Here is a 25,406-nt window from a genome sequence, read left to right on the forward strand (position 1 = left end):
AACTGTCCAAAACATTGCTTTTAGCTGGGAAGACACTAAATGCAAAAGACAGAATAATGCAAAAGAAAGCTGAAGATTACAGAACTCTTCAGCACTGAGCAGAAATTAAATTCTACAAAACAGTTGAGGGTTTGGGCACAGGTATCATCTCTCTCTTCAGTCACTGATGAATTCAAATGGTACCAAAAAGATAGCTCAGTATATTCAAAGAGGAGAAGTACTTCATTCATGCTTTATTGTGTTTACTGTGTTTTTAGATACAAGCAGTCAAGAAAATTTAGGAATAGGAACGAAAATGATGCAATAAACATTGCAATTACTGTGATTCACCTGCTTAAACCTCTGATTAAACTTGTAGACAAGCAGATCAGCAGGGGTAGTAAATTTTCATACACTATCACATTAAATCTTTCATTGGAACAAATTAGTCATTGCTCTTTACTTATATATTATTAGTTATGACCATTTATCAATTAGATAAACTCTTCTCTTGCTTCATATGGCACTGGATTTTCTGTTCTGACCCAATTTACATGCACAAAAGCCTGCTTGTAAGAAGCTGATGCACATCCACTCACTCTTTAGGAAAATAAATGGCATTTATATTACCACAGCGTGTTCCACAATATGGGAACTTACAGGAGAAATTAATGCAGGAACTTTTCATGTTTTTCAACCAGCACATAAAATCCTGCTGATAAAACTGTATATGCTTGTACTTTTCTCTAGCAGATTTTAAAGGGGAATCTCACTGCAACACCAAGATGCAGTTTAGCACAACTATGACTCTAAAACCCCAAAGCAAAACAAACAGAAAGCCCCATTTTTGTTCACCATTTTTGAGGTGAGAGAATTGTCATCACCCATAAAAACCAAGCATCCCAAACTATGAATATTAGAGGTCTATGTGATAAAACCTGCACAGCAGATATTCTTCCATCTCCAGATGTGCAAAAATTCAACCACTTTCAAGCACTCTTCTTTACATAGCAGCTATAAACTCTTTATTCCCTGTCCCCGAGGGATCATCACTGCTGTAGCTTCTGTGGCTGGCAGGTGAAGACCTGGCACCACCACCAGCTCAGTGACAGTGTGAACAAACAAAACACACTTTACACCTCCTGGTAAAGACTTCCAACAGCTCCCCAGAGTAAGGGTCATTTATTTAGATTGTGACTTCCAGTCACAATCCAATCAATGAAAAACAATTTGTCCAAATTAACATTCACGATTCCTTCTGACACCAAACCTGCTCATGGTTATGAATGCACATATGAAAGCATAACACCTCCAACAGACACTGACAGCATTTAGAGTTCAGTACTGTCCAAATGGGTGTATAATAAATCTAATTTAGTAATCACCACTTTAAATATGACATAATTTACACCATGTGCATAGAAATAATTTAATCTTATTTAATTTTCAATAGCACATATGGGCGCATAATTATTATTTATGTGCATAATTATTATTTAATTAATCAATCAAACAAACTATTTCAAAATAACAAATATAAAAATAATAAAATATTAAAAATAAGAAGAAAATACAACAGTAATAAGAATATATAAAAATAATAAGAAATGTAAAAATTATAAGAAATGTATAAATTAATAAGAAATATATAAATATTTCATTAAAAGACTGGCAGTTGATAATCCACTCATCCCAACAAAAGTCTGTTTATCAATTGAACTTTTTTTTTTTTTTCCAATATCCAAGATAAATACAAGTGATTTTTGAGTGAACTAGAATAGAGGTCAGTAATTTACAGGCAATATGGAAAGCTCTAAAGTCATCTCTTAAAAAGGAGAAGCATAAGTGTAAATTCTGAGTCAACCTGGAATTTCTTACTACACTCTGTCCCAGCTACAACAAGGACCAAGAGCTGCATATGAGCAAAAGTCCATTTGAAGCAATATTTTTACAATATTCAGTGATCAGCAATTAGCTGATTTTTTTTTTAGGAATTTTTCCTTATACTACTGTTGTTTTGATTTTTCTGATAGATGTTTAAGAACATTCTAAACATTTCTTATTTACCAAGTGTAACAAATGGAATCTTTTTCTTTCAATCAATTTAATACATGGAATATGAGCAGACATCTGAAAATCCAAATCCTCAATCATCGATTCATAACCCAAAGAAGTCTTCCCAAAGTGACAGGCAATCCAACAAACTAGAAATATTCTGAACTAGGTAGGAGGAATTGAGCAGAGGAAACACATAATGGATAATTGTGTGTAATAAACAGTGCAACAGCTCCTTCCCCTTTCAAAGTTCTTTACATGTGACTATGTAAATATAAGCCATCAATCTGTTACCTCCATTCCTATACATATATATATATGTACACATACATACATATATGTGCAAGTCTACATTTAGAAATATCCTTATAATTTAATTGAACATAAAGAATTTTTCATGGACAGCACAGTCTGACTCGTGAATGCACTGTATGTATTATTTACATAAAACCAACAATAACTTCCCTAAGCTTCTTATATTTCATTATTAATTAGCTTTGAATAATTAAAAAATATATTATCACTGGACTTACCCATAATGGTTAAAGCTGTGGCTTTTGTTAAGTCTTCTTTCATTGAGTCAATTATTTCGAGATTACCACCATCCAAATTGCATCTACTTATGGTTCCATTTCCTGAACTGATCCAGTAAAGTTTGTTCTCCCCATAATCTATTGATAAACCTGTAATTAACACATACAATTTTAACAGTGGCTTTAATGGATGATATACATTGTTAAACTGTTTTCATTATGAAAGTGCATTACACATGAAAAAAAATAATTTGAGAAAACTGAACTTGGTCATTTCCAACGAAACAAACAGGCGTTTGGAAAGATTAGTGCCTTTTGTTTCTTTCAGCAGTTACCAAAACCAGTGACTGACTGATGAAAGAGCATTATCTGGCAATGAAGAATTGAATAAGCCAAGGTCATTAACAACTTGTAAATGCAGACCAGAAACCATCATTTATATTTTAAAATTGTGATTACACAGAGATGTGGTAAACAAGGTACTTTTTGTGATTCAGAACTATAAAAAGTCTGTTCTCTCCCTGCTTAGGATGATGAAATACCAAAATCTAATCCAAACTCCTGATAAATTTATAGTATTACTTTTCATTTTGATTCATAGTGAACTGACCTCATAATCAGTTCTTTGGAGCTTGAAGCAAGAGAACTGTCAACATAAAGATACTTGCAAAATAAGCTGCTAAATGAATAAAGCATAGAGTTTTCTGAAAGCAAGGGCAAAGAACTAGGAGATAATGTATTTCAGACTTCTGTAATCCTTTAAAAATGTTCAAGAAGTGGTAGCAGGAGATTTTCCACAGTGAAATATTCTTGGCATGGTAACAATACCCGCCATAACAATTTGCTTCAGTGCTCCAGCTTTCCCAGAACTCATGCTAAGTATCCAGCAGCAAGTTGCCAAAAAATAGTGTATTTCACTGCATGGGTCAAGCTCTGGATATTGTACTGTAGTCTTTTCCATCCTGTGGAAAGCTGTTTTGGAAACCCTGACAGGAGAGAGCAGTGCCATGAGCTGCAGCCCTTACAGCTGCCATCGTGTCACTACTTCTTCACGCACATTTGAAACAGCAGGCCAAAAGGTGTTTGCTTTCTAAGCTCCTAAAAAACACCTTTCCAATCCCTGTGCAGGGACTGATATTTCCTTCCACCTCTCTGCAAGGGCATCACCCAGGATGCAGCATCACACACTGGGGAGAGGGTCTGGAGCAGTGCTTTCAGGAGGGACTCATCTCACAGTGTCACATCCTCATGTTTGCACAACCATCCTCCCTCCGAGCACAGAGCACCAGGGATCCTGGACACAGGCACAGCACAGGCAATTCCCAGCACAGGGAACTTCCCTGGGAATTCAGCATTGGTTCACAGGGAATACACCAGCAGGAAATTCCCTTGCTCCGAGATGAGCAGCTTTTGGGATGTGCCACAGCTCCTGCCCATGAGCAGCTGCCCAGATTGCCCCCGGATGGGATCTGCTTGTGAGGCACTGCCAGTGCCAGCTGAGCACCAATTACAGTCCTGTCCTGTCTGGTTTTATACTTCAGATATCCAACTGGTGCTTCTTCACACTGGCATTCCAACTACACAGCATCAATTGACATGAAAAACTTTCCTGTCTCCTTCTACACAAGCCTAGCACGTTATTGTCCCCCAAATACTTCCCACCTATTACCAACCTTTGCAAAAACATATTATTTCTAACGTAGGCAGAGCATGTTTAAATAGATTTTTTTCAGGAATTGTCCTGCTTTACTAATGGAAACGAGTGGTTTATTAGCAATAAGCATCACAGATATTCATGATGAACTCAAATGTAACTGGCTTAAACCTTATGAGCTGCTGAAGTGAATCTGAAAATGAGGACTGCACAACATTGCTCTCAGGGAATTCAAATGAGAAAATGATTTGCCCAACAAAGTATAAAATTAAGCATGAATTCTGAATTCCTAAGAATACAGATTGTTGGCACTCCAATGATCAGCTTTTTATCAACAAATATATGTGCTAGCAATGGAGACTTTTAGAACTGCAGAATGGACCAGCAAAACATAACTAGTATTTACTAGTTAAGGGAAAAATAAATTATACCATCTGTCATCCTCAGAGTATCAGTTCCCAAAATTTCCAAACTAAAATATTCTTGGTAATAATAGAAAATACTGTAATTGAAAATTTGTCTCCTTGTTTTGATGGAGCTCAAATAGGGAAAATAAATCCATCAGCTTAATTCAGGTCACAGATTGGAAAATTCCCTCAGTTTTCAAATTCTGCAATTTTGCATCAAGAACATCCCATCAATTTCTAGGATATCCAACTCTAATAAACCAGATATTTGTCTTTTTTAGCAATCTACCTGAGAACTCCCCAAACACTCAAAATTAGCACTGCATGAACTAGAGCATCAATTAAGGAAAAAGTTTTCTCAGAGAAAAAAATGAAATATTTAATTAGGGTTTTAAGACTGCTACTTTCTAAATCTTTAGAAGGATTTCGTTGTTCTTAGCATGGGACTGTATTTTGCTTATGGAAAATTGAAACTGGCATTTTGCATATATTTTATTTCAGAGTTTGATACTGGAAACACTAAGCATTGCAATTTAGGACCTTGAGACTTCTGATCACAAAATATTCAGAGCAAAGTGTTGCACAGAGCTGTCCTTAATATTGTTCCAATGTTATTAAAAGTGTTTTTTCTTCACCTTAAAATTAGTGGGTTTGCCACTCTTTTCTCTCCAGATAAAAAGGTAATTGTCTCTTCAAGTGGATAGACAGATAATCTTATCAACAGTAAAACAGTTATCAAGTAATTTCTACAAAATTCATTGAATTTAGGCTCTAAAATGCATGTCATGTTGCTCTTATGTCAAATTTATTGAATTCTTTAAATCACTTTCACTTCTGCTTGCTTAATGCATTCAGTTGTAAAAAACCAAATGTTTTAAATTCACTTTATTGGTGGGCCATTAATAAGGCAGCAACAATTGACATTACCACTTTAACTCCCTAAAAAATGAGATTATCTACAAAGAGAGACTTGAACAAAACCAAAAAGTACACATGGAAAGAGCTTTTTTTTTCTTTTTTAAGTGCCATAATTTTATGATAAACTATGTGAATCTCCAAATACTAAAACTGAGGTTAAGTCATGATTTGAAATTCATGCTTCAACTGTGGCTTTTTTCTCTGTGTAAAAAGTTATGGGTCAGTCTATATTTTGATTATGCAGCTGAGATTCTGGTGAGGAAGGATCTACATTTGCAGTCAAAGCATCCTCTCACAAATATCCATGACTTATTAAAACCCTGACCTCCACATTTTTGTAACCATGATACAAAAATTGATAAATATAGATGGAGTCTCCTTCAGTCTACTGTAGTCCTAAAAGTCAATAATATTCCACTAAATCTACAGTGGATTTCAGTTAGAATGGGCCAAAAACATCTTAAATTGTGAAACACAACAGTAACTCAAGTGTTGTTCATTTCTTTATGTCTGTTCTTATCAAGGTAGATGAAAAACCTCATTGTACATATAAATAGGAATTCAAGATAATGTCCATAATAAATCACTCTCAGTTAAAAAAGAAACAGGAAAGCAGGTATTTACCAACAGGATCCTTTTGATTCTGAAAGAGAATTTTGCTGTTGCTGCCATCCATGTTTGCCATGTTGATTGTGTTGCCATCCGTCCAGTACAGCTTCCTGAAGAGGAGAATTTAAGTATTTACAATATTGCTTTGTGCACACAGTGTTTCCAATGAGTTAGCAGTGAAAACATTCATCAGTTTAGGAGACAAAGTGCAAAACTAATAAATAAAATTATAGTTACATGATTTTATCAGCAGCTTTCTAAGGGAAGTATTCAGTTAAGATATTTTCAGTAAAGTCTTTAAAATTTGTGGTTTTAAGTTTAACAGAAAACAGAATGGCCAAACTTAAAATATAAATGATGAGTTTTACAGCAGTTTATTTATCACAACCATGGACACCTTACCCTTTTACTGGGTGAACTGCAAGACACTGGGGTTTGTCGATTCCATGGATGATTGAGGTTTTCAAGGAACCATCCAAATGTGCCACATTAATTTGGGTTTCATCAAATTCTGAGCTAATCCAGTATAAATTACGGGATATCCAATCCACTGCAAGACCTCTGATACTCTGAATATCTGCAAAAAGGGAAAGCAGTTTGTTTGATTTTTTTTCTGGATTGTTGTCCGTGTTAAAAAAAATAAAATAAAAGGAATAATTTATTCTACAGTTTGTTAACAATACTGTGCAATATTCTATTCAGATGGATTTATTAACTAGTTGCCAAGAATTAATAATCTTTATGTTTCTTCCTGGGCCTGATACACTAACAAAAAGAACATGAAAATCTCACTGAATATTCACAGCATGAAACCAATTATCCCAAAAAATTAATCAGAGATGCTGAACTTCTGCATTGTATTTTTCTACTTCAGAAAGTGTTTATTGCTCAGTGGCATTCTAAAACAATGCTATGCTGAAACTTAAAAGCCTCCTTCGTACCTCAGCTCCACAAAGGCTCAGTGCAGAGGACCTGGATTAAAACCACTGTAGCTCTTAAATATTTGTGTCACTGGAGAAGTTCACTGGTTTTATTTTTGAACGGTTTGAAGACGTCAAGTTACTGCCCTGCCTTCCTTGATATGGCAAAACATCTGACAGCCAATGGGAAGCAGGGAATGCATTCTTTATTTTGCTTTCTTGCTGTTCACAGCTTTTACTTTTCAAATTAAGTTGTTTTTTTTATAAGATACACAAGACTTTTCTCACTTTTACCCTTCTGATTCTCTTCCCCAGGAAAGAGCAGCTGTGGGGGGCTGAGGGTCACAGCACAATTATTACCTGAGGCAGCAAAACAGGAATATGATAAGACTGATTTGGTAACTTGATGGTCTTCCTTAGCAAGGTATTTAAATAACTGTCAATCTGTGTTAAAATCTGCCTGAAATACTGGGTGGAAAGTCACTGCTCCATCTCTAGGTACCAACACACCCCTCTGTCCTGAGTTAATAGTGGCTGGCATCTTTGTGGAGAAGGCAACAGGCCAAGGGTGATCCAATGATTCATTATAGTTCATCATTTGTACACATCTCCTGTCAACTCCACATGGTAATTTGCCCTGACAAACTGACAAGGATTATTGCCCTTGACAAACTGACATGGAAGTGGCTGAGGACTGCTTTGCAAATCCATGAGGCTGAGCAGTGATTGGGCATTAGGAAGTTTGCCAACTCCACAAAATGCAGCAAAGGACACCAAACACACAGTCCTTGACCCATTTTAAATTGCTCTCCTGCCCTTCTGCTTTTTTTTGTCTGTTTTGTTGTTTTGTTGGGTTTTTTTTTTTGCTTGTAGGATAGAAAATAATTTTATACTCTTAAAAAGATTAAAGTATGACTTGGCATCTTTGTGACACTGGCATGAGACTTCACCCGATGAGAACCCCAGCAGGACATGCTTACACAGCTTCTTATGTTCTTATAAGAAGTATAAAAATAAAGCTGTAAGCAAATAAGATAGTTTACATATAATAAATAGTCTTTACAATGTTTTGATGTGCCAGAACATTGTAATTTTCTCAAACTTAATGATTAAAAAGTTACATCTGGAACTAAAAAAAATTCCATAAAAGAAATCAAAAACAAAACAAACCACGAAAAAACTCTACCACAGAAACTACCGTAATAAAAGGAATCTGAAAGAATAGTGTATTTCTTTTGGTTTCATTAAGTTCCTTGACAAGTTCAGTGGTTTTTCTATAATAAGCAACTTTTTTGTTCTACTACTTTCTGAAAAAAAGCAAGCAACAAGTCCCTCTGTTGGGCACCTGAATGCCTGATATAAAGATCTCTAGGAGGTATTCTAAGCCTTGTTCTGATTACTGGGACTGAAAAACATATCTGATTGTTAATAAAGTTGTCTCTGAAATAGCAGGGGAAAAGAAAAAGTAGCTATGCAAAATAAATAAATTCACAGTCTAGAAAATGGGGAAATTGCCATATTTGTCCAAACATTTCCCAAAATGTGCTAACACAGAAGTAATTTATTCTAAAGTGAAACAAGAGGCAGAGCTTGAACTATTTATTTTCTCAAGTCCCCAGATAATCAGCTACATGGTTTATTTGTTCTCCAAGTCAGAAAAGATCTGATCTTACACAACTGAGCTATTTCTTTTCTCTCCTTCCCCACCAAACATTCCTTAACTGTTGGGGAACCAGAGTTAGAAAAATTTGCTTTCACATAGTCAGTTTTTCCCATTTTCAAGCAGGTAGGTTCATTACAAAGTAGAACAACAAGTGCTGCCAGGAGAGGAGCGGACAGTGGTTGGAAACACAAACCAAATGTTACCAAGGACAAAAAATAGTTTTCACTTCAGTACCAGGGCTACTGAAATAGGGTTGAAGCAATCAGGTATAGACTTTACATTCATTAAGTTTCTCTACTTATGTACATATTGTGTACAGAAGAAAACCACATTACAGCAGTATCACCAAAATTACACCAGTATCACCAAAGGCTGCCATGTTGTGGTTTCACCAATGGTCCCAAAGCTGAGAGATCTACATGGACTAGAAAGAGAAAATAACCCTGACAGAGCCCATTGCATTGCTAGGTCAACATAGGTGACCAAAGCACACAGGAAATTCCTCAGTGCAAAGCTATGTCAGAATACCATGCTTCTCCTGCTTTTCATCTTTATTCTTTCTACCTTCAAGACATTAGCTTCCTTTTTTTTACTACACATTTCAGTCTTGCGCAAAATCAGTGCAAAATTACAACCCAATTTGTTTACATAATATTGAATTATCAATCAATAAAGTGAACTAGTATCCTAAAGAAAATTCTGCTTGCTTATTGTTTAGATCAATTATCCAATACCGGGGCAAGTTACACATATCAGCAACCTGCATGTTCCTATTTCAGCATGCTCATTTACCTAGAAGGAATTATTTTTACTTCAATGCTGTGCTATTTACCTCTTGAAATGATGGTTTCTAAGCCAGTCCCGTTGATGAAGGCACGTTTGATGGTCTGTGTTTTCACATCAGTCCAGTATAAACGTTCCTCAACAGCATCAAAATCTATGACTGTCACATCATCAATGTCAGGAACAGTGAAGGCTGTGATGAAGTTGAAATATGGGTTCTCTATGTCCACCCCTCTTATTTCTGAACGCCGTGCATAAAGAAGAAACTTCTTTCTTTCTGTTAGAAAAAGGGAAAACGTCATTCCTCATCCTCTTCACAACATCTCTAACAGAAATCAAAGTCATTCATTTGAGAGCACTTCACAAAGGTGCAGATGACATTTATAAACGTGATTAAACATCTCCAGAAAATCTGCAGCCTAGTGACACTTGAGAAAGAATGTTATAGAGCATAAAAAACACAGAAAAAATATAAGAATTCTGTATATTGGACATTGTTACCATACTTCTAAATCAATATGGTCTTATGAGTGTGAAAGAAAAAAAAATGTTGAAAATGTTATTTTAAACATTTCGCCCTCTTTAGTCCACTCAAACAAATCCTGTTTCACCTGCACATTGTAAGAGATGTTTACATTTGGTATCTCAGGGCATCAGATTCACTGTAAAAGGGAAGTTTTGCAAACAGCAAATGTATGTGTGTGAAAAGCAAACAGCTAGAACAAAAAGGGCAAATTGGTTGTTTTAATTTACACCTCCACTAGTGAAAAAGGATGATCAATTAAAGGCAAAGCAGAGCTCTCTTTTTAATCTCAAAACTCTGAATAGTTGGAGTAAGCACCTGCAAATGAACAGTAAAAGTAACTTTTTTTCCCTGCAATCTCCCTGATGTGCCAAAATATTATTTTCTTTTCTATTTCTTGAATGTTATTAATCAACAGTAAAAAGGATGATTTAGTACAAGCTTTTATAGATAATACACACAATTATTTGACATTTCAAGGGCTTTTAGAGCTTAAAAGTGTGTATTGCAGTTTTTCATAAAACTTCCCTGCAAGGATGCACTTCTAATATTTACTCTTTGTTTTTTAATCCTTGAAAATGAAACTAAGACAACTCCAGAGCAGGTAGAGATTTAAGGTATTAAGCATCTTTTCGTTATTCAGCTTACCTGACTCACAATGTTGGGAGGATGCACGTTTCAGTATAAAGCTTTCTGTTTTGCAGAGATAAATTTTATGAACACATCACACACAGCAGCAGCACAAAAGAACAGCTGTGGCAGCAAATATCAAAGCACCACAGACCTCAGCTATTAGAATAAGTCATCGATTCTCAAAGAGCAGCTTCACCTTTTAAAACACACCATTAAAAAAAGCACTGTGCAGATTTTATTTTAACATTAATTTGTCCATTGATTCTAAAATCAATGCAATTGACAGGCTGTGGGAGGAAAACTTACCATAACATGTTTTTTTGTCTGAAGACAGTTTCATCAGGTGTGGACAGGCACAGGCAGCGCTTCTGTTGTGATTGATCAGACACATGTGAGAGCAGGGACCCCTGCCCTCGTTAGCAGCACAAGGGTTGGGAGCTAAAACACAATCATTGAAACACACAACATGTAAAACACTACTAAAAACACTGTTAAATATCAGGGTTTGCCAAACAGCTGGGAGAAGGTAAAAATTCTGTCTGAAGACAATCCCAGTCTAAGTGATTAACTAAGCTTGTACTCTAATAATTTCTTATAGGCTAATATTCAACTCCAGTCCAAGAAAATATATATATATACACATATACACATACATAGATACATATATATAAATATATATAAACAATATATTTGCCCCATAGCAACACCTTTAGATATATCTCTATATATATATATATATCTATATATATTTAATTTTTGCATTTTAATACAGTCACAGTTTATAACTATAAGTTTAGGAACCAGCTGGATGTAATTTTCCCACGGAGATAAGAATTTTGCAGCCTTTTCATAAAATTTAAATCTTACACGCCTAATCAAGACACATGGGTTTTAAAAAAATGTCAATATGATGTGGACCTGAAAAACAGATTTAATTGTGTGAAAGCAATAGTCAAAGCTTAGATTATGAGATGAACTATGGCAAATTCAATTTTCTTCTCAATTTGATTTCCTTACTAGAATATTAGTTGGAAATCTAACACAGAAAGAGAATCTGAAATGGAAAAAAAATCCCAAAAACCCAACTAAAACATAGCAAAGTATTTCTGCTTTCTCAAAGAAAACCTCTCCTATGTGTAGCTTTTGACAAGTTGCTTCCTATAGTTCACTGATTGAAGAAGATGTGCTGAAATTGCTTTAAAGAGCAGGAAGAAAGCTGACCACAGAGGAGCCCCTGAGTCTAACAAAACCTGGAAATGGTTCTTATCATCTTCATTCCTTGTTATAAACCCCAAAGCTCCAGAGCACTGCTGAAGAGACATTTCAAGCATAAACAGAAATGATGTTGAGTCTTCCTTTTGTAAGGAAAAAAAAAACCCTTGAAAATCAACATTGATGAAAAAGGAAGTGGATTGACTGACTCAAAGACAAACTTATAATTAACAAAACAAATTAGTGTAGAATATATTCCCCTAACGTTGTGCTAGGCTGCAGTACAAGAAATTCAATAATCACGGCAATCAAATGTATGAATTTCCTTAAAAAATAAATTTAGCTCAAATTCAAGCACTAAAATTTGAAGACAAAGTTTTCTTCATTGAACCATTTTTTTTTCCACCAGTGCTTGCTTCCTTAAATTTATCCAGCAGTTCCTGAATCCTTTAACTTCATACTAGTCTAACCTGTACTGTGGGAAGAAAGAAGCTTCCAAAATCTTGGAAAAACCCATTAATTACAATTTAGCCATCATTCTATTAAAACAACAACAACAAAAAAACAAACAAAAAACCCCCAAAAACAACAAAATAACAAAAACCAAAAACAAAACCAGAAAAAAACCCAAAACCAACCAACCAACCAAAACAAAAAAAAACCCTAACCCAAAACAGCAAAAACCACAAGCCAGGCTTTTACTGTTTTCTATAAAATGATCCCATTTGCCCCTTTTAAGCACTGGAGGCCACTCAGCCTTTCCCAGGAACTAAAAAAGAAGAATGTTTATTTAACATCACTTTTCTTGTATCAACAGGAACACAGATAAAATCTAGTGTGATCTCTTGCAATAAGTTCACAACTTCATGTGGAGGACAAAAAAAAAGTGGAGTTGAAGAAAAGACACAGAAGTTAACAAGGCTCAGGGACCCTTTCCAATTATTAATAAACTATTAGTAAAGAGAAGTCATCTATCCCTAAGAAGTGTACATCAGGAACAAAACACAAATTAGAGTTTTGAAAATAATGTGAAGGAGATCACAGAATCATTTATGTTCTAAGGGATATCAGGACACCAGCTAGAGATTCAACCTCCTGCAATTTTTTGGCATTTTTTTCCACAGGTGTTGCAAGACTGTAAAAATCTGGTCCTGTTTTTGCAGAGAAGAATTTCCTTTCATTTATTTGCCAATACAGAGCAGTAATTTCTTTGGAATTTCAACCTCTCTGTATGCACACAACCATCTGTGACAAGGATTTACTTTGAGCCTAAGAATAATTAATCCCTGTATTGTCTTTCCATGCAAGTAGTGCTTTATGGAATGGAATTTAAAAACAAGAACAGACAAAAGAAAGAAAATAAAAGGCATGTTGGTTAATGATTATTTTAAAGAGAGTGTTGTAGTTCAAGTGTGCTCCAAGCATCCACCAAGGAGTCAGTGCAATTTGTGTCCTGTTCACATCACAACTCCCCCCATATTGCACAGAACACAAAATTGGTGGGAAAAGCAATGTTATAAAGCAGATGTGTTTGTTTCCACACGAGTGCACAACTCTAGGAGCAAAGTACCATGATCTAAACATTACTTCTAGCAACACATATTTATAGGTTCCTTTCATATTCATACTGCTTTCATTGAATAACAGCTAAGCCTGCTCTTTATTTCCTAATAAAAACTAATTCTCCTGAGGGCACACTGTTATTGCTCTGACTCTCAAAAATTTGGGTTTTTTTTTATTTTATTGTGCTCATTCTAACACTTCTATTTCTATTGTGAATAACCTCATAAGCATTTGTTACTCACCTTTTCTGTGCCATTTATGATTTCACAGACTGCCACCATACAGAAGCCTGTCTATAAATGGTATTTCCAGCAGCATCAGCCAACCTGTCCCCACAGCAAAACCTGTCCCATACTCTTGATCAGCCTGTCAGGCTTTCTTGATGTGCTGTATATGATCTGTATACAGTATTCCAGCTGTGGGAGTGGTATGGATTTATACAGCATCACAGTTCACTACCTGTGCTGCTTTATTCCTTTCCTAATCATTTCCAGCAATCTGTTTTCCTTTTGATCACAGCAAGCCACAGATCTGGCATTTTCCCTGACTGGACAGCCTTTTTCATGATTTGATTGATTTCCAGTGCTGATTGCTTGTCAATCTGTTTGTGTCACAGTGCTGTGCACAGGTGTACACATGTCAGCGCTGTCACATTGCTTCTTGACTGCTCTCTAAAACTTCATTTAAACAAAATGCTTATTTTTCTTGACTAGTAACCCTTAAAAAGAACCCACTCAAGACATTCCATCACCAGCTGACAAATGAAAACTTACTCTGACAACCTCTCAATATGCATTTCCTGTGGCCAACTCATCCCCTGCATTAACTTCATATTGAGCTTGTCCCTTCGTGGCACCAGATTTTAGTGAGACAAAGTTTGATCTTCCACTTTAACAGGGCTCAAAAGGTTTGAATTCTGCCTAAACATTCAAATATCTGCTCTACAGTCACATCAAAAGGTGATTTCACATTGCTGGCAATTGATTCCCACTCATTTAAAACCAGTCACAGATCAAATCCTCTGCTCACTGTCAATACCTCCAATAGAATTGCTTTTCCTAAGGCCAAAGTACTCAGCCAAAGTAAATCTTTATACTGCCCAATTATATCTGGTTATTTTAACACCAATCTTTGAAATTTGCAGGTTAGGACTGATCAGATGTGGAAATTCTAAAGTAAAATATTTATTTCCTCTAATCACTCTGTTTCAGTTTTTAATCGTTCATTTCAAATATTAGTCAGTAAAGAAATTTACATATTCACCATGAAACTAAATAAACAGAAACACACCACAATTCTTGATAAAGCATAGAAAATCATATAAATATTATATATAGATAAAAAAGAACATAAGTACATATATATTTATAATATAAATAAAACAATAATATATAAATATATATTTATAAGTAAAATAATAGATATATTTTTGGTGTATATATTTTGCATTATTTAAAATATGTATACCAAACATTCTGCTCATTTTGAAGTAAAAAGAACATATACAAGGTTGAGATAAGATCTCAAATTAAAATTTTTTAGTTCTTCTCATCTTTAGCTACATTTCTGTAAGAGTTTATTAGTTTAAACAGCTGGCAATCTGGGACTCAATAGAATATTGTAACAAAACAGTGCTATGAAGTTAAATGTTCTTCATTTTATTAATTACAAAAGAGCCCAGTGGCACCAATATACTATATTTCTTATTGTACTGTTTGTCCTGATTTCTAAATAAAAATTTAATCTGCAGAAAGAAAAATAATGTCATAGCCATGTTTGTTTTTTAATTTTAATTCAAATTAGTACCTTGGAGAAATAAACAAAAAAAAGGGGGAGAAGTGTGAGAAATTCACAGTGTTATGTTTTTAAGCTGTGATCCTTTCAATGCTCTATATTTACCCCCCTTACCACCATCCTCAGCAGTGCACTGCTACAACTTCTTGTGAATAAAATAGACCTTGTTCTTTGCCGCAGGTGGATTTTTAAAAGAAAATGGAAGCTGAAAAAAAAAAATTACATCTTCCCAGATGTTTGCCATCTTACCAGCACTCCTGACACACAGCTTTGATTCTGGGAAGACAAGTGGGGCTCAAGCTCACATTCCTGAGAATATTCTGCATTAGGGGAAAAGCTTCCCCAGTCCCTGTGGTTTGCTGAGAGCTGAACTTATCATCCCTACAAATATCTCACTTTCACTTTGCTACCTTAAATTAGCATCTGTCATAGATTGACTCAAATAAAATGGCTTTAGGCTAGGAGAGTTTATTTAGCTCTGCTCTACTTCATTTCAATCAAAATAACTTCCTTGATAATATATATTAAAAGCTAATAAACTTGCACCCACGTAGATGACCCAGATGGAGATGAAAATACAAAATGTTCATCCTGCAGTGCTCTGCTCATACTGACAATTTGCAGTGTAAATCTACTCCTAATTTTATTTTAAGATTCTAACCTGCACAATGTCTTGTTCATTTATTGCAAAATAGCTACAAATTCAAAGGAAAATTTAACAAGTAATCAGGCAGTATCATCATTTCTTCAGCTCAAATAAAAAGGTACTGCAGTTTTGAAGAAAAAAAATTGCACCTGCTGGAAGACAGTAATTCAGAGCCAACCCAGAATGCCAAACATAAATCAGAATCCAGTGCTTTCTACATCATAAAATAAAAGCTGCAATTACACAACTTGATCCTTGAATTTCTTGATTTTGGCAAAAAACAACTGAAGACTTTTCTACAGTTTTTCTTTGCCTGGGGGCCAAGATATCTGTGACTGTGGAATACTGCCTGATGTCTCCCAAGGCTACAGAATCCCTCTGAAGATGCTGTCTGGCCCCAGTCCAAACAGAAAGGAGTTGTTCTTTTTCTGAGAGCAAGAAAAGGCAAATAGCAACTCTCCTGCTGCTTTAGAAACATCAAATATGGAACAGTGTTCCTCAAATACCAAAGTTATGAGCGATTAAATTAAAAGAAAAATTGCCAAATCAAAAAAAACAAAATTGCCAAAAGCCCCCAAACAAACAGAAGCACCCAAAAATCTGAAACTAAAGAAAAAAAAAGAAAGAAAAAAAAACTTATTTGAAAGATGTATGCAGAGATGCATATTTGCTCCACTCCTATTTTAACTGCCTGAACACACATATTATCTTCAGCAGAAGTCAGCCAGCTTTTAAGAACCCTGCCCCAAAAAGTAAATTCTGAAGAATAAGGGAAATCAATGCCTTATTTCAGAAAGTGATGAAGTCCAAGAGACTTCACATCTACTAAAACCCTGTAACACATATCTTCAATATACACTCTTTATTATTTAAAAAAAAGCATCAGAAGAATGAATCCTGACAATTTATGTCACATATTGAGAGGCCACAGTTATCACCACTCTTGGAAACGCTACCCAACAATGAGTGGTATTCATTGCTTTTCCTTTATTCCATGTGAGAACTTTCCTCAAATATTTTGCCTTCCAGTGTGCAGTAGAATTTTACTTGCAGGTACTCATTTACATTAGATCTTTAAACATCATTTTCTATGGATAACTAATGCAGAACTGGGCTCCAATACATTTACACAGCCTTCCAAAATTGTCAGGATTTGAAGTTTTCAAATCAAGATTGCTCACAACCTACTAACAGAAAAGTCTAAGTTCCTTACTGAGAACTAGAAACCCTGGGTGAGAAGAAAAACAAAGTATCATTTCTCAGTATTAAAAAAATTAGAAAAACAACAAGTATTCATGAGATAAATTCTAAAATATTATTGTATTAAGATTAACTTCTTGCCAGGAAAGTTGAAATTTATCCAGAGAATGTGAAAGATTCTGTAACTAATTAGTGGTCATCCTCCAATGGTATTTTTCACTTTCCAATATTTCTCTGTAAAATATTCACTGTCTTTTGTTATATCTCACCAAAAAAATCATATTGTTTTTTCCTCAGCATTGCTATTTTGCACATTACATCCTAACCTATACACATATATATATTTGTAGCCAATAAAAACTTCTGCCACATGGGTTTTGTGCTTTTGACTTCATCCACTGCTGAACACGACAATTCAAGACAAAATAATACACAGATATTTATGTATAAAAAGAACACTTATTTCCCCCCTCAGAGGAGGAATAATTATTCTACTAATAATCCAGATATTTATATATAAAAAGAATACCTATTTCCCCCCTCAGCAATAAATTATTCTATAAATATTCACCTTGTGGCTGGCGACTTGGGTGATAAATCTGGAGGTCAAATGGCTGAGCACTTGTTTTTTGTATTACACTGACATTTTGGCCAGTCCATTTATTGGCTTTGGCGAGGGTATTGGTCCTCCAATCTGTCCAATAAACTTCACTCCCATACAAAGAAACAGCAAAAGGGTGAGAAAGATATTCGTGACCCCGAATAATCTCTATCATGCTGGTTCCATCATACAATGCAGAATAAATGGCATCCGATCTACAAGACAACCCCAAATTTAAGATTATGTAAAAATAAAATAAAAATCACATGACCATTATGACATTGGGCAAAATGTGTAAAAAACTTACTTTGTAAGAGTGGCAAGACCAAAGAATTTTTGTAGTGCAATCATTAACTTTATAGATTATAAAGTTCATATTATTAATTTAACTACACACATGAAATACTTGTTTGGATAATGCTTTAATTTGCCTCAATGCTATGAGAAATAAAACAGAAAATTCAGTTTTCTTTCAGATGTACTTTAAAAAATAATGAACTAACTTGGGCCTTGCATGGATGAGTGTCAAGGAGGACACATGAAAGGCACAAGGAGCCAGGACTATGGGTGATCTCACAGCTGGCAGGGAAATTAAAGCAATGTACATTTTGTACATGTGCCTGCCCAGGGCTCTTCATGTCCATATTGTCCATAACTACATTCCACTTAGACTGCAGTTCACATTTCTGCATGGAGGAATGAGCATAAGGATGCTGTGAGCACTTTACCTGGCATCTGTCCACACTATTCTTTTCTCAAAGTGATCCACAGTGAGGCCATTGGGCCAGGCTCCAGTGTCCATGTCCTTGTAGATGATTTTCCTCTCTGCTCCACTCATGGAAGCAGACTCAATGCGAGGGAAATTTGCATCCCAGTCTGTCCAAAACAGAATTCTGGTGACAGGAAAAGGGAAAGAAAGGGGGATAGAAGAATATATTAAAGCATGAAGAAAACATATGAAATGGTTTATGAGGCAACATTTGGAAAAAAGGTTGAACCATTCACATACTTGAAATGAAAGGATTAAACACAGATCAATTTGGGTCTCTATATACATTCCTTAGGGTAACATGGAGGTAATATTTCATTATTAGTTAAAGCTATCATGAAAATAAAGAACTTTAAAGAAAAAAAAACAAAACTAGGCGTTTAATAGCATTCCCTTTTCCATGTCCATTTACAAAGTGGCAGCTTGCCTTGTCTTCCCTCTATAATTAGAAACCCAGCTCATTAAAAGGAATTATAATGAGAGCCTTTGAAAGCAATCCATGGATAAGAAGGATGGGGAGGGGAGAATGGGAAGAAAGGTGATTTGAGGTAGCAGGGATCAAGGAACAGGCTAAACAAGAGATTTTCAGCTACTCTTAAGAGTGTTTTAATGAAGACCCCTGGATTTTGTTATGTCACTAATGAATTTTATACAGATTAGACTTGCTAAGAAAACTTCAAAGACAGGTTTTATTGTCGTCTCTCTCAGTTTTGTACCATCTCTAATGTTTTTCTAATAAGGAGAACTTTCATTGTTATAACCAAAGAAGTGTCTTGTTAATTAACAGAAGCAGCATCACTAAGAAGACAGAAATAAACTCTAACTGTTCTTAGATTACTGAATTTTCAACAATGCACAGACCTGTTAAATTATACTTTTGATAGGAAAACTTGTGGTTAGCTGTAAAGAGTTAATTGCAAAGAGCTTGACTGGAACAAAACTTCTGACAAGTTTTTTGTATTTCCACTAAAAGACCTTCAGCCTTAGCAGCCAGGGGGGTTCACAGGGGATGTTTTTATCTACAGATGTTTATTTTGCACACATCTGTATGGGTGCAGACTGAGAACACCTGCTCAGCCCCACTGCAGGCTGGAGTGCAGCTCTGCCTCCACTGGGACACAGGATTTGTGCACTCCTAACACAACCCCTCTCCTTGAATCACCAGTGTATATTCATATTTATTCGTAAAAGGATGAGGAGCTATTCCTGTCTGTGTTTAAAGATTTTTTTTTCTTTCCTGACTTCTAACATAATGTAGCATCAATTGCTCCTGGCTCTTCAAAAGGCAGATTAAGCCTTCAGTTTCAAGAACAGCGGTGATTTGATTTTTTTTTTCCTCCCAACCATTTAATTTGAGCAACTTCTCTGCCAATTTTTCTGCCAACAGGATGCCTCCTTTTAAAGATCTTTATAGATAAGCAATGCACTCTGTAAATAAGCTTTCTAACGGCTCAGTTGAGAGGGTAAAAGCCTTAATCATTAAGGCATGTACATCCTAATTCACAATTTAGATCCCAGAATTTAGGACCTTTATCAATATTTATTTTTTTATTCACAGCTTTGCTTCTGAAAGAAATATTCAGTGAAGACACATGACAGACCACAGCAATTTCTTAAACAAAATTAAATATCTTGACTTTGAAAACAGGTCAGTTGTGTTATTTTTGGCCACATTTAATTTATGGTTGGTGCCTTGTCAATTTTGTTGTTTTTAAGAACGTTTTTGTTTGTTTGGGGTTTTCCCCCTTCTCTGAAAGAGCAATAATTCTGGGAAGAGGATAGAGGTATTGAATATACATAATATTCTGATTTATAGCATATCCCTAATGTATAGGTAGAAAAAATACTGACAGAAGCTGGAAAGCATTATCTCCACTTTAGAGATGAAAACCAAACACAAAAGGTGGCATTCATCTCACTCAGTCATTAGGCTTCCAGTAATATCTAAACTGTATTTTTATAGTCTCACCAAAACAAAAACAACCAAAAAAACCAAACAACAGAACCCAAAACAAACACAATAACAAAAAAGTCACAAAAACAAACAAAAAAAATTGGTCTCTAAGTGAGAAGAATCACCTAAATCTGTCCATTAACCACACAGAAATGTTAGACCAAACATTCCAGCTATCATCCACATTGAAAAAAGGAAATGAAACAACAACACGGCAAGATAAGTAATTTGCCAACAAAAAGATCCCTGTATCTCCTGATTTACTGTTTTTTAATCCTTTTCACTTAGAAAAAACACATTAATAATGGATTCTTTATTATTCAAAATAGACTTTCAAGAGCTATTAGAAACTATAACTAACAGCGAAAAAGGAAATGAAACAAATATCACATTTAAACATCCTTAAAATACTTTGCAACAAGGAAAAATAATGTTTTTATAATTCATAGTTACCCATATCTTGGATCCAAAGCAATAGCTCTTGGGTGCTCCATAGCTCCAGCAATTAGCGTTGTCCTCAAAGTGCCATCGAGTTTTGCCACTTCAATTTGGTCCAAATTGCTGTCTATCCAGTAAATGTTTCCTGCTATCCAATCCACAGTCAGACCCTCAGGAGTGGCCAGGCCATGTTGCACCACAACTTCAATGGCACTAACACCTTAAAGAAAAAAGTAAGAAAGAAGAAAAGAGATTCTTAAAGAACTGATGTAGAGACGTGGTAGAATGAACATGGACATACAAGCTTATCAGATGTTGGAGTAATTTCTGGATTTTTTGGGTTTGCCTTTTAGATGAAAGCACTGGAACATACACTTCAACAAAGAACATTTTGTAGAAACTCTTTTGTATATATTATGAGATTATATTGAGTTATAGGCCATCAGTATGTCACCAGAGCAAAGAAAAAGTCTTTCTGGATGCTATAAAATTTTAAAACAGAATCTTTCTCCTAGTGAGAGGAGCTAATTTATCAGACATCTGAAAAATTTTTATACTTTTTTAATAAGGTGAAGATAAACTGCAAAAAATGAAATAAATCAATATTGCGCTCATTGGAGCAGGAAGAAACACCAGTTCTTTGCATTTGCCATTTTCTTCCCTCTGCAAAAGGAAACTTTGATAACAAAAGTCTTTTTCGGCCTGGAAATGAAGTACAGCCTTGATATGGCCCTTGTGAAAGGCAGAATGCCATCATAAATTCTGTTTCTGAGAATGGCAGCTCAGTTACGACTGACCCGGTCTCACGCCCTGTAACTGCAGGTGTTCCAACTGTTAAGGAAATAAAGATTCAATCCATACCTCCAGTATCAGAGAGCTTCCCTCTGTAAATTTTATCCTCCACCACATCTGTCCAGTACAGTAAACTCTGACTGAAGTGAAAATCCAGGGCTATTGTGTTTCTTAAACCAGGAACTAAGAGGCTGTAGTCACGCTTGTGAAGATCAATTTTTCTGATCTCATGTCGAATAGAAAAAATTATGAAAGCCTCAAATGGATCTGGAAGATGAAGATTAAACATTTCAAAGGAATAATAAAAAAAGATATTGCAACAAATTGATATAAATGACAAGTGGAAGGTGAAAAACAGAATACTTTATCAGGAGAAAAAGATGATTAAAACAATTCATCTTTTGATAAGGAGTCTTTCAATTACTTTTTCAGTCCAACAGACTTCTTAATTCTCCCTTCTAGCATTATCTTTGATTCCAACTAGAGATATTAGACATTAAATTTGGGAATATCAGACTCAACTGTTGAACTGTATTTTGTAGCTCTAGCATTACGAGCCCATAATTAGAGCATTATCAAATTTAAAATCTGCTTCTCAAAAGGTTCAGAAAAATGAAACCATTAAAACATACATTGTTTCAAAAGCCAATCAGCTGAAACCATTTACTAATACATAAAGTACCTTTTGAATATACAGTGTACCTTGTGTTTTCAATTGAAGTGCATAAAAAACCCCTCATGCCAAACAAGCAAGAAAATGAACATTTGATGTCATGTCATCACAAATCCAGCTACCAATGACTTTCTTCTTCCATTGTTAATGAATTAATGCTGCCTGATTTGTGCCAAAGTGATACCAAAGAGTTGATATCAAAGAGCATAAAAATATCTCTAAACATGATCAGCATTGGTCAACCATATGATGAAATTGATTTTTTTTTAATTATAGTTCTACAACACATTAGGAAAGGTTTTTATAGCAAGTAGCTGTGTTAATAAAACAACCAAAGAAGACAAAAAATTGGATTCTATAAAGTGTTGAATCAACTCAGTATATCCACGTTGATAAAGATATTTTCTCACAGCAAGCCTTTTCTGTGGTGAAGCAGTTGCTCCCCCCAAAATACTCTGAGTTGCTTCTCCTAGAGTGAAACACAGGTTATACTGGGAGGCTTGCTTTCCACACAACTAAACTTCTTTATGTAAAAGTGTCCTAGGGTGGCGTTATGATGCTTGTATCCCCATTCATGTGTTCTGTTAATGTTGGCTATTATGTTCTGTACCTTTAAGACTGGCTCTGAAGAGGCAAAGTTTTGTTTTGGTTTTCTTATCAGCCTGGCGGGACACAGAGACTGCAGCTTTTGCTTTTTCTGCTTTTGCTTTTCGCTTTGCCCTCTCTCGCTCTTGCTTGCTTCGCTTCTGCTTGCTTTTGCTCATTAGCTAGTTTAGCTAAACTGTCCAATTTCTTCCTGGACTGTTTCTCCTTTCCTTTTTCTGACCATTTCGAACCTGCTCCGGACTGGGACCTGGGAAACACCGAGACTCTGCACCTTGTGGCCTAGCAGGGCCTACTCTGGGCAGATCCCCCTAGCAGGGCCTACTCTGGGCAGCAGCTGCCCCAGTGCTGGAGGGACTGAGAACAGAGTGACCGCCCCCAAGAGAGACTTTCTGAATTTGTCATCTCTTTTCACAGTGTTGCCATCCAATATTGTTCATTTTGTGTGCTGGGGGGTGCTGTGCCTGTTAAATAAACAGGTTCTTTCCACTCCTCTCTGAGGAATCCTTCCCGAACCAGTTGGGGGGAGGGGCCATGGGGGTTTGCTTACTGGAGGGGCCCTAATTTGGAAACTCTCCTCCAAATTTGCCCTAAACCAGGACAAAAAGATTATTGGCAGTTTATGGCAATAGGCAATGCTCCTGCTTCTCAAGGCTCCTGAGAGCTCTTGAAAATACCCAGTTTATCCCTTCTCATTCCCTTGAACACTTCACTGCTCACTTCCTCCTGCAGCTCCTCTCCTCCCGATGCCCACGGCACACACACATTAAATTATCTGTGATGTTTTAGGCTAATCAAGCAGCTCAGCAGAGCTGTGTTTCTGCTCTTGAAGCACTTGTTCACAACCTGCCTTGAACGTTCCCAGTGACCCTCCCATCTGTTAAAGCAATGAACGACTTTCTGCAAAGCAAATTATTCAAAGCTCTGCAGCGGTTAAATAATTTAGTGCAGAACAGGACCACTGACATTAGGACCTGTTTCACAAGCAGCAGTTATCTGAACTTGAGACACACTTTAATGGAACTTCCCAAATTCGGATTAATTGGCAGCTGTTATACAGGAGACTACTGATCTGTGGGGTTTTTGGCAATTCCAACTCATAAGGACACAAGTCATAATCCTCACTATCAACTTTTTTTGTAATTCTCAGCAATTAACAACATAATGTGAGAAAAAAATAATAAATCTGTGCTATGTTAGATTTTTTTTTTCGTTCAAAATAGAGGAAGCACAGTTTAAGATAAATAACCTACAGTGCAAATTATGAGAAGGATTAAACTTCAATGGGATCTTGACAGGATTTACAATTGAAAAAACACAACAAAACCCTAAGCTCTGCTGACAACAGGCTGCAACACTGCACCCTCCTCTGAGCACAGCTCTTGAAGAGGAGTGTGAATCACAGCAGTACAAGTGGAAATGAGCAGCTGTTCCAAGGGGTCCAGAAATCATGGCCTGCAAGGGAAGAATGAACAATCTGGAACTGCTTAGTCTAAAAAACTGGAATAAGAAGATGAGTGGAGGCACGTAAAATTCCCTTAAGACATAAAAGGCTTATGAATTGAAAACAGGAAAAATCCTGTTTTCTGTATAAATAACAAGGATTAAAGGCTTAAACTGGACCAGGAAGACTCAAAAAGCCCAGAAAAACAAAAGTTTTCAGGAGAGTGAGTCAACAAAACATTTCACCCCTGGGACACTTGGAGTTTAGCACTGAAGGTGTCCTGAAGGTCTTGGAAAGCAGATAAACAGCAGCAGCATTAGCTGGGCTTTGATCTTCCTTCCAACCTGATCATTCAATGGCTCTATAAAATCAGCTACATTACAGGGAATTGGGATTTTCAGGCTCAATCAAATAAATTTAAAAAAAAAAATATGCTTCCATTACCCAATAAACTCAAAATTTGATGTTATTTTCCTGATTAATCTTCTAGAAATCGAGAGCAAATACTTTTTATTCTGTAAATTGATTAAAATAATTTCTGTAAAGTCTAAAATCAATACAATGGTTATTGATCACATTCTTTAAAACTTTCAGAAAAATAAACTCTTATCAATTTGTTGAGAAAAATCATACATTTCTGCACTCTGTGATTTCATAAATGCCTCAATTTTTTTTACCACAAAGGTTAGGATATAAAATATATGAGGCAAACAAAGTATAAGCTACATGAAAAACTGTAAAAGAAATAAATCTCTGCTAGAAGAAAACTGCCCACACAATGCCATCAGAAAAGACTCTATAAAGAATAATGCCTCACATTTTTCAGTGGGTCAAATTTCAAATTCTTTCTTAGGAAAAATTCTGATTGAACCTGATTGTTTGATTGAAGCTCACTGTAACGACAACAGCACAGCAAGTAATCTACACTGTGCTTTTATGAAAATTACCTTAAAGAAAAACAATAGCTTGATAAAGATTCTGAAAAGAAACCTTAATTAAAAGCTTGACAAAGCTCAGAGAGGATTGGACTATTCCCCTCT

General features: G+C 35.7%; 1 protein-coding gene across 5 annotated transcripts in view; it reads right to left on the reverse strand.

Moving 5' to 3' along the window:
- Positions 1-25,406, reverse strand: part of LRP1B (LDL receptor related protein 1B) — a 637,687-nt gene that overhangs the window by 159,835 nt on the left and 452,446 nt on the right. For all 5 annotated transcript variants that reach the window (XM_071435460.1, XM_071435459.1, XM_071435457.1 and 2 more), the window contains 9 exons: positions 21,716-21,913; positions 20,870-21,074; positions 18,422-18,586; positions 17,664-17,908; positions 10,984-11,115; positions 9,571-9,798; positions 6,558-6,732; positions 6,171-6,265; positions 2,568-2,717 (listed from right to left, as the gene is read on the reverse strand). In XM_071435460.1, coding sequence (XP_071291561.1) covers positions 2,568-2,717; positions 6,171-6,265; positions 6,558-6,732; positions 9,571-9,798; positions 10,984-11,115; positions 17,664-17,908; positions 18,422-18,586; positions 20,870-21,074; positions 21,716-21,913 — 1,593 coding nt within the window. The remainder of the gene's footprint in view (positions 1-2,567; positions 2,718-6,170; positions 6,266-6,557; positions 6,733-9,570; positions 9,799-10,983; positions 11,116-17,663; positions 17,909-18,421; positions 18,587-20,869; positions 21,075-21,715; positions 21,914-25,406) is intronic.

This window comes from Agelaius tricolor, unplaced genomic scaffold (genome assembly GCF_023055355.1).
Source record: "Agelaius tricolor isolate 1412-34295 unplaced genomic scaffold, bAgeTri1.0.p SCAF_10, whole genome shotgun sequence".
Classification (NCBI taxonomy): Eukaryota; Metazoa; Chordata; class Aves; order Passeriformes; family Icteridae; genus Agelaius; species Agelaius tricolor.